The following is an 18898-nucleotide window of genomic DNA, read 5'->3' as shown; positions in this document are numbered from 1 at the left end:
CCCTCCCCCCGCCTTGAGCTCCAAAGGAGGGAAGGCGATTCAGACCTTTATTACAGGGATAAACGGGGTGGGTGCCGTTTGAATAATCACCCACCAATTTTTTTTCCTCCCTGAATCATCCCCACAAAACCGCGACGCCGCCTGCTTTAACCCCGCCCCGCCCTTCCCTTCTCCACCCCCACAAAGTGCCCCGCCCCGCCCTAGTTTCTTTTCCATGGCACGTCAGCAGCCTTAAGCCCCGCCCCCCCAATTCCCGAAGCCTGGAGAATTCAGGGCAGGGTAAAAGCCACGCCCACTTTTGACGCCACTGCCCCGCGTCCCCTCCCTCCGCTTCGGCGCCGTGGGTGAGGTCAGCGCCGCGCGCCTTTCGCCCAAGCTTCCCTTTCCTTCCTCTCTTCCCTCCCGTCCAGATTCCGTTGCGGCGAGGGAGGCGCTGCGTATCTCCCGCGGGTTCTTCGCCCTTTTGGCGCCCGGCCGGCTCCTTGTCTTTGCTTCCGGAGACCATGGAACTGGCGGACGGCGTGGTGTACCAGGAGGACCCGGGCGGTCCCGGCCCGGCCATGATGTCAGAGCGGGTGTCTGGTCTGGCGGGCTCCATCTACCGCGAGTTCGAGCGTCTCATCGGGCGCTACGACGAGGAGGTGGTGGCCGAGCTGATGCCGTTGGTGGTGGCCGTGCTGGAGAACCTGGACTCGGTCTGCGCGCACAGCCAGGAGACCAGCGTGGAGCTGGAGCTGCTGCGGGACGACAACGAGCAGCTCCTCACCCAGTACGAGAGGGAGAAGGCGCTGCGTAAACAGGCCGAGGAGGTGCGTAGAAGGAGGCGGGGGGGGGGGCACACGACGACTTGGTGGTGGTGGTGGTGGTGATGATGTTGGCAGCCCCGGAGGATCCGAAGAGAGACTTTTCTACTTACATGGACACCTGAAGGACGGCCCGGTGGCCAAAAGTTTGATGGGGAGAGGAGGAAGAAGCCAAATGGATGGTGTACAGGAGTAGACTGGGCTTGCTGGTGCTTGCTGGCTTGCCTGGGACGGATTTCCACAACCAAAGTGGAAGATGCTTGGAACAAACTTCCAGCAGACGTGGTTGGTAAATCCACAGTAACTGAATTTAAACATGCCTGGGATAAACATATATCCATCCTAAGATAAAATACAGCAGATAGTATAAGGGCAGACTAGATGGACCAGGAGCTCTTTTTCTGCCCTCCCATGTTTCTAAGTTAGCTGTTGCCGTTGTATGGAGAGCTAGGAAGAGGGCAATAGCAATAGCATTTAGACTTATACTGTATACCGCTTTATAGTGCTTTTACATCCCTCTTTAAGTGGTTTACAGAGTCAGCATATATTGCCCCCAATAATCTGGGTCCTCATTTGACCCACCTCGGAAAGATGGAAGGCTATGTCAACCTGGAGCTGGTGGTGAGATTTGAACTGCTGAACTATAGCTAGCAGTTAGCTGAAGTAGCCTACAGTGCTGAACTTTAACCACTGCACACTCCAGGAAGTGCATAAGTCCACCAGAGTGCCTTCTGTCCCCTGTCCTAATGTTTCTCTTTTACTAGTATCATGTATATATATACTGTATTATATCTTTGTATCCGTACTTGACAAAACAAATAAACAAATAGTGTTTTTAGAATAGAAAAAATCCATGAGCAATCATGATGGGTGTGAATCTTGTAGCAAAGGCCTTGTGGTAGAACTTCTGGTTCCACAGTTGAGCTAAAGGATGCTGTTGATCTGAAGGAGATGCTTTGGTTGCTTTGCTTGTGATCCTTCCAAAGGAATCCGATTGGCTGCTGTTTGACACAGGATTCTTGCCAGCTGTATCTTATGATGCAATGGGTAGAAGAGAGTGAATTTCTGAAAGGCTCTGTTTATTTGTTTCAACATTTTCATGCCCTGGGGAAGTAGTTTTAGTTGTGTGGTAGCTGTCATGTGCTCCTTAGGCAATAGTAGGCCTAAATAAATCCATTCTTGTAGAGAATTTATGAGGTTTGGCAAGTTGTGGTCTTAAGAACTGGAGAATGAAAACTTGGAAGCAACAGATAATGTAGGAAAATTTTTTTCCCCATGAAGCTCCAAGATGCTATCAGGAGTGAGATTAAATTAGTTTTTTGCAACACATTGGATACTGCTGCATTCAGAATATATTTGTTCATTTATTTAAAACAACCTTTCTTATTTTGTATAAATAACTCAAGGGCAATACTTCCTTCTCCTCTTGTTTTCTCCATAACAGCAACCTTGTGAGATGGATTGGTCTGAGAGTGTGATTGTCCCAAGCTGATCCAGCCTAAAACAGAATTAGAATTCTCAATCTCATTGCGCAAAACTGTGATGCTCATGAGTTGGTAACTTTTATAGAGTTTCAGTAACATATTTTGAAGAACATTTAAACTATAAGTACTGTGATAATGATATTTCTTCCATACCTTAGGGCAGTGTTTTTCAACCAGTGTGCCGTGGCACACTAGTGTGCCGCGAGACATGGTCAGGTGTGCCGCGAAGCTCAGCAAGAGAGAGAGAGAAAGAAAGCAAGAGAGAGAGAAAGAGAGAGAGAAAGAAAGAGAGAGAGAGAAAGAGAGGCAGGGAAGGAGGGAGAGATAGAAAGAGCAAAAAAGAGAGGAAGGAAGAGAGAAAGAAAGAGGGATGGAGATTGAGCGGAAGGAAGGAAGAGAGAGAAAGAGGAAGAGAAATAGAGTAAAAGGGAGGAAGAGAGAGAGGGAGTGAGAACTTTTTTGTCCAAACTTTTTTTAGCCCCCCCACTCTCCCCCTCTGCTCAATGTGCCCCATGATTTTGTATATGTAAAAAATGTGCCGCAGCTCAAAAAAGGTTGAAAATCACTGCCTTAGGGGAAGAAATAGAACAGTCACAGGATTCTTGGATTCATTTGATCAAAGGCTTGATACTGATGCTTAAGAAGAAGCAAATAATATTGAGAATGAATGATAAATTAGGACAAACACTGTCATCAGAAACAAATGTATCAAATAATATTTAACGTGTCACTTATTGTAGCCATGATGAATGCAGAAATGATTATGGTGGCCTTGCCTGTGAGTTATCAAATTATAAGCAGTCACAACATTACTTATAGAAATCCATTGATGAAGAGTTAGTTTCACAATAAAGAGTTAAATTTATTTTCATATATGCATTTGAAAGGAGTGGAAGTGGATGTTTTTTTGAATAATAATTATTTGCTATTTATCCATGGAACTTAACTGAACATTTGCTTTGCTTAAACCCCAGTTAACCAGGAGTTGAGTAATAGGACTAGGGGAAAAAACCTGTTAGACACTTCAGAGTTATTGATGTGTAGAATCATTGTAGCAAGTTAGATGGATCAATGTTCTGACTTGATATTAAGTAGTTTCACATGTTATTATTTATTTGAACAATACTGAATGCAATCACTACTGTGGCATATTTATTGTTTGTTGTAAGATAATTACAACAGCAATTGTTGTAATTACTGTGACAGTCCATAGCTAGTGGTATCCTACTAGTGGTGCAGAGACTGTTGACAAGCTGATTTCTCACTTCTCTCACTTTTTGAAGTCTCTCTAGAAAACTGTTGTTTTCCATCTCAAGACTTCCTTGGATGAGAGTTTATATCTTTGGTGCAATATTATATCCCTTGTGTAATATTACTTCTGTAATTTGGTGTTATGAAAAGTTTCCTTAACATATCCGGTGATGCCATTTATAGAGCGTTCTTATATCTGTGTTTGCTTTTATTTTAAAATTAAGTTGCTTGGGAGATTTCTAGTTTTAGGATACGAATATTCAGTGCCATATTTATAAATAGACCTAAAACTGAGGTACTGCATGATTTTAACTATTTTGAATACTTTAAATTGTTTGAATTGCTATTTTATTAATAAAATGTTTATGTTCTATTTTGAGATTTCGTTTGGATTATCAGAGTGGTTCAGGATAAATGGATTATAAACTCACTGTTAAATACTGAATAATCTTTTAAAAACTTTTGAGATACAAAGGATTACTTAAATAGCTTAGTCTGTAGACTTTATCTAAGAGCATCTGTAGGAAGCTAAGATGTGTCAGCTGTGTCTCTGTCAACAGAGCAGACTATTAAATTGGATTTTCAAGATCTTGGTTTGTTGTGGATTCCTTGGAATATAGGTAGAATAATATTGTTAACGTTTATGTTGTGGTTGACTCTGGCCCAGCTCCTGCCCCAAGGAATGTGGAGGTGGATGCAGGGGAAACATCAACATGTCATAGGCCTGTTTTATTGCCGACAGAAGCAGGTAGTGAAGTTTCCTCGGAAGAAGAATAAGGTGGGGGTGACTTGGAAGAGGGGAGTTTGGCAGACAGTCCAGGAGGAGATCAATCATCCTTATCATCCCTGGATTCTGAACAAGAATGTATGACACATCCACGCATGCGTAGAGTGATAGAATAGAATAGCATTTTATTGGCCAAGTGTGATTGGACACACAAGGAATTTGTCTTGGTGCATATGCTCTCAGCGTACATAAAATAAAATATACATTTGTCAAGAATCATGTGGTACAACACTTAATGATTGTCATAGGGGTCAAATAAGCAATGAAGAAGCAATATTAATAAAAATCTTAGGATATAAGCAACAAGTTATAGTCATACAGTCAACATGGGAGGAAATGGGTGATAGGAATGATGAGAAAAACTAGTAGAATAGAAGTGCAGATTTAGTAGAAAGTCTGACAGTGTTGAGGGAATTATTTGTTTAGTAGAGTGATGGCGTTCGGAAAAAAACTGTTCTTGTGTCTAGTTGTCTTGGTGTGCAGTGCTCTGTAGCGACGTTTTGAGGGTAGGAGTTGAAACAATTTGTGTCCAGGATGTTAGGGGTGAGTAAATATTTTCCCCGCCCTCTTTTTGACTCGTGCAGTATACAGGTCCTCAATGGAAGGCAGGTTGGCAGCCAGGCATGTTTAAATTCAGTTACTGTGGATTTACCAACCACGTCTGCTGGAAGTTTGTTCCAAACATCTATTTGCTTTGCTTTCTTTCTGAATTTCTTTTTAAAAATTCCAATATAGCCTGTAGTAACCCTTCCATCACAGTACTGTATTGATCAAAATATACTCAGCTTAATTTTTGAGACAAAATAACATGGTCCAGGTGTAGCTAGCACAGGTTAGACATACCCCATATTCTAACATAGACAGGATACAAATTATCCCTGGAAGAATCAGGATTGTATCCTCCAATATAGTATAGAGTTGGATAGAAAAATGTGCACTTCTTTTGTTTGGGCAGCTAAAATGGTTAAAAGAGGTGAAATAGCTTCTACAGGGTATATAAAATATTTAAATATACTCATAAATACATTTTCTTTTGATACAGAAATTTATTGAATTTGAAGATTCTCAAGAACAAGAAAAAAAAGAGATACAGATACGAGTAGAAGCTTTAGAGTCACAAACTCGGCAACTTGAACTAAAAGCAAAAAATTATGCTGATCAAAGTAAGTGAGAAATATGTGTAAACTTTAAGTCTTTTTAAATTACTCACACAATTCATTTATATTTTGGAATGAAAATCTTGAAGGAGCTTTGTACTACCGGTAATTTGTTTTGTTTGTTTATAAATTTGTATAGCCATTCCTCTCAATGTATAATATACATGTACACAAATACACACATGCATGTGTACTTTATTTCGTATTAACTAGTATAATCCATGTAGCTACTAACATAGTTAATTTTTTTTGTGATAGCTGACTAGAGAGTTTTGTGAAAGATGTTCAACTAACCGTTGGTTGAAGTGATTTGTCCATCTAAAATAATCGTGTAACGATCATTCTAGATCTGTAACAGGTTTTTTTTTAATGAGGTTGGAAAAAGATATATACACATATATGTTTTTTACATCAGAATACTTTGCATATCTCTACTCCTTCATTAGGTAGGAAATCATATAACTCTGTTTCTAGCTTGCAACTGAAAATAAAACAATAAAATACAATAGAATCCAAGAAACCCGAGAAATAAATATATAAAGAATTCACGTCCTGGAAAATGACTCCGCGCTCACTTGGTGGCAAGTATAAAGAGTACCCTAATATCATCACCACTTCTTAGCTAACAGATATAAATCTCTGCATCCCACAATCCATTTCTTGTAAATAGGCAAATTGGATAAATTACATCTTAAATCCAGTTACCAACAAAAGATCCATACATATTTGTTAAGTTTTAACATTAATTTGTATAAAACCATCTCACTTCTTAACTATAATGAAATCCCATTTAAAAGTTGAAATGGTTCCAACTTCTTAATATATAAAAAAATCCAACATGATATGACAAAATGGGATCAATTCCCATTTTATAAAAGACAGCTCCAATACACAATGACAAAATTAGTGGACCAATCAAATGCTGTGGAAATTATTTATTTGGATTTCAGTAAGATCTATAAATATAAAAGTGAAAATCACTGACACATTAATCACAAAATCTCCAAAACTGTAATGCCTGCAAACTTGAAATTTGTCATGTATGTTCCTCTTGACTTCTAGTGCTCACTAAGAAAGGATTTTTCAAAATGATCATTGGAACATGAGTATTTCTTATATTATTATTAACAAGCTCTGATGCTAAGGAGTTCTATTCCCCCTCCCAACCTGAAAAGAAAGCTGATCTAAGTATAAAACACAACCAGAGGAGGTTCAGTTTCACTTTTGCTTTCACAGCAGCAAGCAGCTTTACTACAGAACAGTTGAGCTAAGCCACACACAAACTCCTTCGTGTCTTCTCCTTGTTCACACAGCAAATATTGTTTGAGTTTCCAAACACCACTCAACTTTCTCACACACTAACAGGATGCTAGCCAGATAAATGCCAATGGATGCTGGTAGGCAGAGACAGTTTGCCCCCCTCCCCCCTTATTTTCAGACAAATCTGTCCCTTCTACTGTAACACCAGTTAACAGGAAGAGAAGCAAAAAATGCAGGAAAAGATTTAAAGATGTGTTATTAAGAAAACACAAGGGAAGCTGCCTATTACTCCCATTGCCAGTTCTATTGGCATACTCCAAAATCAGTTCACCTGACAGCCTGGTCATCCTTTAACCAGACTGCAAACCAGGAATGTAGTTTAGAGGGCGATCCTGAGCAATTCATCTGAGGGACAAATTGAAAGTCTATGCCAGTGATGGCAAACGAGTGCTCACACCCGTAATTCAATGCCTGTGAAGGGTGAAAACAGCTCCCCCCCCCCCAGAGACCCTCTGGAGGCTGGAAATGGCCTGTTTCCCAACTTCTGGTGGGCCCAGTAGGCTTATGTTTCACTCTTCCCAGGCTCCAAAGGCTTCCCTGGAGCCGGAGGAAGATAAAAATGCCCTTCTCCACTCCCCCAGAGGAGCGAAGCCAAAATGCCCTCCCAGAGCCTCTGTGTAAGCCAAAAATCAGCTGGCTGGCACACACATGAACGTTGGAGCTGAGCTAGGGCAATGGCTCGCGTGCCAGCAGATATGGCTCCATGTACCACCTGTGGCACCTGTGCCATAGGTTTGCCATTACTGGTCTATGCCATGCAAATAATGTCTTCATCTGTAACAGAAACTTAACTTGCCATCTCTAACAAAATAAAACAATCCATTTTTAAACTACTCATTAATTTTCAAGCTTTAAGTGTCAATTTATCAAGCCCCATCACATAGTTGCGTAGCGAAGCAGGGGCATCAGCTAGTATTTCATAAAGTTTATCACAAACTGCAATTTGATAAGTGGGTTAGACAGCTTCATCACCAGATGGATTTGTAACTGGCTGACCAACGGCACTCCATATATAATCCTTAATGGAACTGTATCCACATGAAGGGAAATATGTAGTGGGGTACCCCAATGCTTTGCTTTAGGCCCAGTACTCTTCAATATCTTCATCAATGACTTAGATAAGGTATAGAAGAGGGACTCATCAAATTTTCACATGACATCAAGCTGGCAGGAATAGTTAATACTCCAAAAAATAATCACAAGATATAGAAGGATCTTGACAGACTGGGACATTGGAGCCTGTCAGACTTACCTCAGTCTGATCACTTAGGGGAAAAAAACCCTTGACTCCATTTGATTGAAGTGAAAGGTAATTTTATTAAGAGATGCTAGATGCAGTAAAGTCAGGCGGAATCTGAGTTTCACACGCAACAAGACAAAACTATTTCCTTCAGTCCTGTCCCTCCCTCCACGACCTGTCCCAACCCTCCCAATGCAATGCTGCCTGGATGTTTTGGGGACATGGAGATGTTTGGGCTGGTAGCTTTCCACACTCAGGGCAAACGGCCTTGAAGATACCTTGGCACAAACCGATCCCACGGTGATTAGCTTTTCTTCAGCCGTCATCCCACTCCCAAATTCCCACACAAAAATACATACAGGTTTATTGCTGCCAATCCCCCCCCCCCCAAATGCTATCCTCCAGTTCTTTGATGGCAGGACGCAAGCATGGCGTCAAGCTGAAGATTGTGGACCTGACAGGGCCTATCTAACAAAAAGGAAAAACTCAAATGCACAAGTATAGAATAGGTGGTACCTGGCTTAATATTAGTAACTGCGAAAGGGATCTTGGAGTCCTAGTGGACAATTACTTAATTATAAACCAGCAGCCAAAAAAGCCAATGCAGTTCTAGGCTACATTAATAGAACAATAGAATCACGATCAAATGAAATGTTAGTGCCACTTTATAATGCTTTGGTAAGACCATATACATGCAGGTTGCAGAATTGGGTATGTGTTTACCTTAATGAAAAGAAGGACTCACTTCCTTAAATTAATTGACAATTTCTAAAAATAGTTAGCAAGAGAAGTGCACAAACCTAGCGGTCTCACAAGGCTCCAATACACAGCTGGGGTAAAACGATGAATTCCCCCATCTCCCTGTCTCCTCCCTTCCACCAGATATAACTGTCTTGTGGTCTCTTCACGAGAAAAAGGAACGATTTGTAAGGAAAAACAGCTTGGGCAGTTTCACATCAGAAGATCAAAGGGAACCGATCCGCTTCTGTTCCTTTGTAGAAGCTGCAAATAGCCAGCATCATTTGCCTGTCCTCAGATGGCTGGCTTCCCCCAGAAGCCCCTTAGCTATCCTCCCCTGAATGCCCCCCTGGGCTGGAATAATTACCAGAAGAGAATTCCATTTCACATTCATTGGAGAGGAAGGGATTACAAATTACTATAAGGGAATACACATGGAAAGCAATGTGCTGCACCAGTAGCCACAATTGTGTTAAGCAGACAGCCCACTGTATTTCCCAGTGTTTGCTACCTTTCTTTCTTGTTAATCCCTTCCTATATAATTTCTCCATCTGTTAGAAAGTTTTTGTTTAGTCCACCTGCAATGGATTTTTTCTTAAATTTTGTATGTTTGAGAACTTTACCTTCCTGTTATTTCTAGTGTCCCAGGTCATTTGTATAAAAATATAATATTATTGTAATTGTCTACTCTAAGCTGCTTAATCATTTGGCATCTAGGCTAGTGATGGTGTACCTTTTAGGCACCGAGTGCCCAAACTGTGCATGCGCGCATGCCCCAACTGAAAGGGGCAAGCACGTGTGAACACATGCATTTATGTGTGCATGCACAGTCATGTGCGTGGATGTGTGGATATGCGTGGACATGCACACATGCACAGCAATTTTAATTCCCCAGAGCTATATGTACAGTGGTACCTCTGCTTAAGAACTTAATTCGTTCTGTGACCAGGTTCTTAAGTAGAAAAATGTGTAAGTAGAAGCAATTTTTCCCATAGGAATCAATGCAAAAGCAAATAATGGGGCCAAAGGAGTGAAGGGCTACCAAAATTTTTACTACCACACTGTGGGCGTGGCTTATGCAGGATGCCGTGCATTTTCTTTCAACTTTCAGTGCAAATTGGGTGCCCTGGGGTGGAGCTCCATTTTTGCTACTCCATTGCGTACCTCCCCCCGTCCGGGTAGTAGCCCACCCCTGGTGCAAACCCATTAGGAAAGAAATAAAAGCTCGGAATTTGGGTGGGAGGAGGAGGAGGAAGAAGAGGAGGAGGACAGTCGCTGCCCAGAGCGAAGGGAGAGTTTCTTTTCTCTGGGTGCTGGCAGAGTTTTATTCCCTCTCCAAGCGCCCAAAGAAAGGAAAATGCTTTGTTCGCTCTGGACTGCCAAAGCCTCCTTAAGCACCACTGAAAGGCTCCTCTGGCAGCTCAGAAAAGCCCGAGATGGCCAGGATTAAATGGGCAATTGGGCCTTCGTGCTGCTCTCAATTTCCTGGGAAATTTTTCCGGGCTCATGTTCTTAAAAAGGAAAATGGTTCTTAAGAAGAGGCAAAAAAATCTTGAATACCCAGTTCTTATCTAGAAAAGTTCTTAAGTAGAGAGAGGTGTTCTTAAGTAGAGATACCACTGTATTTTTAATTTAAAGACATATAAAAATCTATAAAATTTAGAATAAGAATGCCACTTTTCTTCTAAATGTAATATGGCCTAACTGAAATTAAAATAAAGATGAATTTGGATTGTATAGCAATCTCTCACTTTATTATTGTATACTTAAAATAACTTAAAAGAAGATAGTTCCATTTAATTTATCTTAAAAATGTCCACCTACACTTTCCCAGATTTATAAAGTTCTTTATTCACTAAATAATGCATGTAATGTAAATGAATAATTCCTGCTATCTGTTGTTTGGTTATTTATCCTGTGGGAGTCTTTATTTTACCAGCATTGTTGATGATAATGCTCTTGCATGCTACTATTATCATTTCATTTATTTATTCAGAATTGTACATAGCACAACAAATAAAACTTGTGATGTTCTTTTTGGGTGTTCTGTGTTTGCATGTCAGTCAGTTTGGTATCTTGCTAAGCGTCATGCATGGAGCCTATTTTTTTCATCTTGTTCTTTGGGCTTAGATAAGACAGTAGCCTAACCACAAAAGCTTGCAGCTAAATCCTGACATTTTCTTTGCAACCTAAAGGAGCAAATCCTGATGTATAATACTGACTAGTGAGAGTTGTAAGTATGGAATTTATAGCGGGTCTGAAATGTATGCTTTTAAAAAAAAGACTTATGAGGAATCAAGGCAGGTGCACTGTATTTAACGCTTGGAACAGTGTATTTTACCATTTCAGACAAAAAGATGGAAAGGGTGTTTATTGGTATCCTAATAATTTCAGTTTACAATAGTTAATATTCTGAATTGCATTTTCTTTGAACTTAAGTTTAAGAATTAGTCTGAAAATTAAAATTCAATAAGAATCATATCAGATAAAAAAGACCTGACACTGGCTAAAAGCATGTGGGAAGTGCCTCCTGCCCCAAAGAATGAAATATTTCCCCCCAAAAGAGAAATGGAGAAACATGCTTTTAAAAGGCAGAAAGCAGCCTCAGTCTTCCTTGATGTGCCTATTCACAAACAAAACACCTTCCCTTCCAGGTGATGGGATTAAGGATTGGACATGACCTTAGCCCTTTTCACTGAAAAAAGTGGAAATGATACCTACCTAAGAAAGGTAGGCTAGAGGCAATAGATAACAGGATAAAATCAAAGAATGAAATAATACCTAAGATAAGAACCATTTTGAACTAGGTTAGTTGTTTATCTTAGTAAGGAGAGCAAAATGATATAACTTGTTCATTTAAAGGTAGAATTTGCTAAAATATCACTTCTCCATGATTCTGTGCCTACATACTGTAGCTTAATTAAATTAAATAAATAAATAAATAGCTATTGTCTGGTAGGAGAAATGCATACAGCAGGTGTTAAGGAGGAGTTATGCAGAACTGAAGAGCAAAGTGGAATATAAGCAGCTGTTCAATCTTCTGTGCGTTCAACGGAACAAGGTTGATTTTCTGTGTTCTTGCCTTTAGGTTGGGTATCGTCATATGGCATGCTAAATTGCATTGTACTTAAGTTTAGGGTGATGCCATGATTTTTGAAAAAATCAGAATATGTCTAAAGCAGAGTTAATCATCTCATCCATTGCTTTAAGTGAAGTTACTTTATGATGTGGAATGTAATAAATATGGCCAGGGTCTTCTTTTGTCTGCTGGCTGCTTCTTTACTTCCATCCTGTTTTTACACTCGTGGTTGGACAGGTGTTTTTTTTTTTTTTTTAATCCATTCTTTTTGCAGAGGCTCTGATTCTATCAAACCATTGCTTTCACCAAAAAGGGGGGTATTGGGGAAGCGGGGAGGTGGAGGTGGGGGGTGGGGTAGGAAGGCAAATAATATTTGGCCTGTTCAAGTATAAATGGGACTGCATGTTTAAAAAGAGCTTGCAGAAAATGCAAAAAACACAGTCATCATTTGCTGTATTGCCAATAAGTATTTGCTTGATAGGTCATTTTTTGATTGCAAAGTTGGGCTGGACGGGATCTAAATATGAATCTTGCTGTTCTTTATGTTCTGGGATCCTTTCAGTTGAAGTATTCAGTATTAGTAGATTAAATACTTTTTTGGGGGGGGGGAAGCCATTTTATGTGTAATCATGCTATGTCTGCCTACGTTGTGCTGCAAGTGTGAAATATTTTAAGGAATTTCAGGAGAAAAAAACCTTTAAGTTATTAACATGGCACAAAGTACTATAAGTTAAATTGTAAAAAGATTATTTTGACTAATGAACTCTGTATAAGTGTTATAGAAACTTCTTCCATTTTAAATTGGACAAATGAGCCTTTGTACAGAATTTTTGTTTAGATGGTAGCAGCGGGGAGACTTCATGTAGTTTTTTGCCAAATGGAAACAATGGCCTCACTTTTCTTCATTTACCTCTTAGTAAGTACAGGCTGTTGATTTACCCTTTTGTTTTTGATGTGTTCTGCCAGGCCAATTTTGAAGGTTTGTGCCTTCTTCATCAGCTTCTGTTTTGACTTCCGTATAGTGGGGCTGCCATTTTGTTTTTCCCCTAGTGTCTTTTTTCAAGTCTACATTTTCTGAAGTTGAGGACAGTTCTTGATCACCTTTCCAAATGAGGCAGCTTCCTCTAGGTCAGTGATGGCAAACCTATGGCACAGGTGCCACAGGTGGCATGCGGAGCCATATCTGCTGGCATGTGAGCAGTTGCCTAGTTCAGCTCCAACGTGCATGTGTGTGCCGGCCAGTTGATTTTTGGCTCTCACAAAGGCTCTGGGAGGATGGTTTGGCTTCCAGAGATCCTCCAGGGGATGGGGGAGGGAGTTTTTACCCTCCTCTGGCTCCAGGGAAGTCTTTGGAGTCTGGGGAAGGCGAAACCCAAGCCTCCTGGGCTCACCAGAAGTTGGGAAACAGGCCATTTCTGGCCTTCAGAGGGCCTCCAGGGGGCACATAAAGCTGTTTTCACCCTATCCGGGCATTGAATTATGGGTATGGGCACTCGTGCATGCGTGCTAACACCCACCCACGCTCTTTCGGCACCCAAGGAAAAAAAGGTTCGCCATCACGGCTCTAGGCCCTAGGGGCCCTAAGGTCTGAGCTTCAGTGTTTTCTAATTTCTCAATTAACTTCAAATACAATATGTTAGCAGATTAATGTTAGAGTATGATTCTCTTTTTATTAGGAATATCCTTGAGGCATAGTCTGCTGACTTTTCAATTAATGATTAAAAATAATGTATCATGCTCTGTTATGGAATTATTCTTCTACTCTCTGTCTCTCTCTGTCTCTCTCTGTCTCTCTCTGTCTCTGTCTCTCTCTCTCTCTCTCTGTATGTAAATATGTTCCAGTTATTTCGATTAAAGGGTTGGTCGGTCAATCTTCCGCAGCCTGGTATGAATATCAGATATATTGGATTATGTAATCCATCATGTGGAGGAGGCTATATTTTGGGCTTGTTGATCATACAATAACACCACACATTATCCTGAATCATTTTTTCATATGGACTATCTGTTGTCAGAAAATGCCTTAAATTTGCAATTAATTAGCTGTGGATGAAGAACATTAAAGGCCTATGCTCTTAAATGTTTAAAGGAAACTGATAGAGAGCATTGGGCAGCAATATATGGTGGTTAAAAGAACTCCTGTTGTATGAATTTTCTACAACCGAATCTGGAGAAGGTCCCTGCTTGTTTAGGAGGCAAAATAATCCAAAGTACCATATTTAATTATTGACACCATGTATGTTCCCATAATGGCAATAAAGTAATCCACTAGATGGAGCAGAAGTATAGTTGACAAATGGCTCAGCTGAAAGGACATTGAGATTATATATCTTCTCTACTGAGGTTAAAATGAAATATGTCAGAAAGCTTAGGTGGAATATTGCTTTCCCTTGTGTTAGTTAATCAGGATGGTGCAAGGTAGATAAATTTAATATTTGCTATATGCTTAGATGCTCCTAAGCTCTTCTTTAAAACAAAAACTAATAATCTGCTAAGCAAATTTATAACAACAACAACAACAACAAGAGTTGGAAGGAACCTTGGAGGTCTTCTAGTCCAACCCCCTGCTTAGGCAGGAAACCCTACACTATTTCAGACAGATGGTTGTCCAACATCTTCTTTAAAATTTCCAGTGTTGGAGCATTCCCAACTTCTGGAGGCAAGCTGTTCCACTGATTAATTGTTCTAACTGTCAGGAAATTTCTCCATAGTTGTAAGTTACTTCTCTCCTTGTTTAATTTCCACCCATTGCTTCTTGTTCTACCCCCAGGTGCTTTGGAGAATAGGTTAACTCCTTCTTCTTATAATCTGTGTTATTGTTTTCTAGCTCCCCTTGCTTAAAAACATACCTAGCTATGCTAATTTGTTAATTTGATTCTGTTGTGGTGCTCTTTTAGGTTTCCCATTTTTAAATTTCTAATGTCAAATTAATATGGTGGGGGAATGAGCAATGTAACTCTAGGGTTTTGTATCAATGTGATACTGGGCAATATGTACAAAATCCTTGTTTTTCTGGATAATTTCTATTGTATAAAATTTTATGAACACATTTTTCTCCAATTTTGATTGTCTCAGATTGTGTCAAGAGCAATAAGCAAGCAAGAATATTTCCTCCCCCTGAAAATAGATCAAAATAGTTTTTGAATTGATAGCTTTGATTTGTAAAAACCCAGGTTGAGCTAATCATCTTTTGTTTCTATTGTTGAAATAGTAAACTAAATGAATTATTTTCTTTTTCAGTCAGTAGATTGGAGGAGAGGGAAGCAGAACTAAAGAAGGAATACAATGCTCTTCATTCAAGGCATACAGAGGTAGGTAACTAGATATTACTTTGAATAGTGTGTCTATGTAATTAGTGAACTCAGGGACTTGTGCTTAAAAGGTACCAAGTATATTAATCTGTATCAGCATTTTCTGAATAATCTCATAAAGTTTTGATTCTTTGCCTTTGGAAGGTTTAGGTAGTATATTGACAAAACATGGTTTGAGTTCAGACACATGGTGGTTGATATGATTGAATATGGCAAGGGAGAACTTTGCTAGATGATTGAGAAAGGTAGGTAGTTCCTTTACTGCCAACTGATCAGTCGAGATGAGAAATTTATCTTCAATTGCCTAAAAGAATAATGAGAAGAGCAGTCTGTTGAACAGCGGTCCTATAACTAACAGGAATCCTTTCACTTATAATGATCTTTACAGATAGGGATCGTCCTTATCATCATGTATGCAATCTGACTCTGAAACAACTCTAGATAGAAACGATGATCCCATGAACTTTAGAAGCCTATCCCCTGTTTTACTAACAAGCTTCTCAGATGTTTATATATTTTTTGTCAAGCTTTCCCTGAGTTATGCCACTTAAACCCATATTTTCTTGTAGAAATATTAGACGTGCATGCTTTTTAAGGCAATGTCATTGAATGTAATCTGGCTAATGCCCAATCAAAGTATACTCTGAATAAAAGGTTAGCAGCGTTTTTTGAGTATGTAATTCTTGATTTATGACCATTTTTTTAGTGATTGTTTGAAATTATGACTGAAAAATGCTATTTACGACTGCTCTTTGCATTGTCCCCACGTGATTAAAATTTGGGTTCTTGGCAATCAACATATAGTTACTGTAATTGTATATGTGACTGCCATTTGTAGCCTCCAAGGAGCTTCCACCAAGCAAAGTCAATGTGGGAACCCTTAACAACTGTGTGATTCACTTAGTGACTACAGCAAAAAGATGGTAAAATCAAGTCCAATCACTGCCTCTCTTAGACATGGAGGTTCCAATCCCAATTATAGCCTTAAATCAAGGACTACATGTACCCAGATTATATTTGTCGAACAGTGAATAATGTCTTGATGCAAAAATTACAGTGAAGTACTACTGATGATACTAGCGGACAGTGCAATTGGGTTTTTTCCCTTGGATGTTATATGTATACCATTGTAGAATAATTGAGATGGACAAATTTGCAGAATAATTGAGATGGACAAAGAAAAAGCAATATAAAGCATGCAAAGGACAATATTAAGTTAAAGATTGAAATAAAGCTATATAGATCTTTTACTTTATATAATGATTTTTGGGTGTGTGATCACTATTTGAATCTCAGAGATAGTATGTGGGAATTTGTATTCCTGCTATTCAAGTAATAGTTGTCTCCCAAAGTGGGTCAGTTTAATACTTCCATACAGCGCACTGGTGATGAATGTTGTACATTGATAAAACTGAAATAGAGAATGTCCTGGTAACAAGCTAAAAAAAATCTAACTATGGGAAAGTAGTGGGAGAAAATCACATGATATCAGTCATGATTATCAAGTGAAGGGTGTGTGTGAATGAATTAATCGACAGGCCATAGTAACAGGAAATTCTACAGAAAATATAAACAGAGAAGAAATCTGTAAGGTGCAATATTAAGCCTTTCTTGTGCATTTGATTCGTGTTCTGCCCTCACCAAAACTTGAATAATAAGAAATAATTCCATCTTTTTTTCCTCTACAGTATCTGCATTTATAGTCTAGAGCAGCGTTTCCCAACCTTGGCAACTTGAAGATATCTGGACTTCAACTCCCAGAATTTGCTGGCTGGGGAATTCTGGGAGTTGAAGTCCAAATATCTTCAAGTTGCCAAGGTTGGGAAAGACTGGTTTAGAGCAGGGGTGTCAAACTCTATTTCATTGAGGACTGCATCAGGGTTGTGTTTGACCTCAGGAGCCCGGGTAGACATGGCCAGGGTGGGCATGGCCAGCTCGATGTTACTCATGTTGGACCTTGTGGCCCGAGCACTCCGCCAATGAAAACGGAGCTCAAGAGACTGAGCTCTGTTTGTCGCTGACAGAGGGCTGCAAGAGGCCATTGCAGCCAACAACAGAGCTTTGTTTTCGCTGGCAGAAGTACTGCGGGCTGGTCCTTTGCTTTTTTTAGGGCAGCCCTGCAGGCCAAATTTAAGCACCCTGCAAGCCAGATCTGGCCTCTGGGCCTTGACTTTGACATCCCTGGTCTAGAGTATTGTCTGTTAACATATGACATACCTAAAGTATGTCATATGCTCACTTAATGGTATTGTTGGTTCACCGACATTATTTTAATTTTTCCTTAGAGACTTGGTGTGTTATCAGTTAACTGTTCTATATGAATTAACTACTACATATGTGTGTTGTATATCTTGATCAAGAGTTTATTGTTGTTATTTATTGCTCCCTAAATGGATTTGGGTTCTGTTCATATCACAATCCTTCATTTATGAAAGAATTGTAGTTATGCCTAGCTCACCAGATATTCTTCAATTTAGTTTAGGAAGCATGTTATTTGCTGAGAAATGACAATTGCATTCAAAATGATTATACAGACTTATTTGAAAGGAGATTGTATTAACAATCACATTAATTCTTATAAAATGCCTAATTTTTTTTACAGGTATAATAGCTCTGGCACAGGAAAGATATGATTATAATGATAAAATACTTCCCACTTTGTCTGTAAAGTAAGCATTTAATAAAGGCCACTCTCAATATATGGTTTCATAAATTAGAAAATAGCCTGACTCCTATGAGTGGAAATTTTCTATGGAATATATGATACTTATTATATTATAAAACTTGGGGATATATACAAAGAATAACATAAAATTACATTTGTGTACATTACTGCTTAATGTGTTTCTTGCACAAATACCCCAAATATCAGTTAATTTAATTCTTTACATTGTTTGACAATAATGAAACAAACTACAGATAGCCTTCAACTTATGACTACAATTGAGCCTAAAATTTTTGCTGCTAAGTGAAACATTTGTTAAATGAGTTTTGCCTCATTTTATGACCTGCCTTGCCACAGTTATTAAGGGAATCACTGCAGCTGTTTAGTTAGTGACACAGTTATTAAGTGAATCTGGCTTCCCCCATTGACTTTGCTTATCAGAAGTCACAAAAGGGGATCACATGACCCCCAGACACTACAACCATCATAAATATGACTTGATTGATAAGCATCTGAATTTTGATTAGGTGAGCACAAGGATGCTTCATGTTGTAAGTATGAACAATGGTTGTACGTCATTTTTTTTAAGTGTTGTAACTTCAAACTGTTACTAAAGTCATAAATTGAGGACTACCTGTACTGGATTGAAAACATGTTTCTCTTCAAAGTGTCAAATAGATTATGAACCGCACAAAAATCATTGTAACGTGTATTAGTGCAATACTAAGTATTTTAGTTAAAACTTGCCTATATTCATCAGCAGATTGCGCAACATAACATACAGTAGATGCCTCAAATAAAAAAGGTTTTCAGTAGTGTATCACTGTATGTCAGAAGTGTCAATTTGTGAAGATTAATGATCATTTAGGATTTATGTCATTACCTTTAGATATCCTGAAATTTTAATCCTAATATATAGGTTGCTTAATCTGAGGCAGCTGGATCTGCTTTTTTCTAAGGGATTAAAAACCCTATATCTTGAAATACAGTTCAGTAATTTCTTGTGGCTCATCTGTAGCTGAAGTATTTTTGGTGCCTAGTAAACAGAAGTATTCTCAAACAT

The 18898-nt window shown here is 39.2% G+C and overlaps 1 protein-coding gene across 3 annotated transcripts in view; it reads left to right on the top strand.

The window, feature by feature from the left end:
* The first annotated feature begins 340 nt into the window (after window positions 1–340).
* The window catches only part of SPAG9 (sperm associated antigen 9), a 112591-nt gene continuing 94033 nt past the window's right edge, over window positions 341–18898 (top strand). The window contains exons 1-3 of one of the 3 annotated variants that reach the window (XM_070740030.1): window positions 341–809; window positions 5368–5488; window positions 15100–15170. In XM_070740030.1, coding sequence (XP_070596131.1) covers window positions 504–809; window positions 5368–5488; window positions 15100–15170 — 498 coding nt within the window. In that variant the 5' untranslated portion in view covers window positions 341–503. The remainder of the gene's footprint in view (window positions 810–5367; window positions 5489–15099; window positions 15171–18898) is intronic. The other 2 variants (XM_070740032.1, XM_070740031.1) reach the window with 2 other exon arrangements.

Source organism: Erythrolamprus reginae, chromosome 2 (assembly GCF_031021105.1).
Source record: "Erythrolamprus reginae isolate rEryReg1 chromosome 2, rEryReg1.hap1, whole genome shotgun sequence".
NCBI lineage: Eukaryota > Metazoa > Chordata > Lepidosauria > Squamata > Dipsadidae > Erythrolamprus > Erythrolamprus reginae.
The sequence above is the reverse complement of the archived record's forward strand: the minus strand, read 5'-3'. Positions and strand labels throughout refer to the sequence as shown.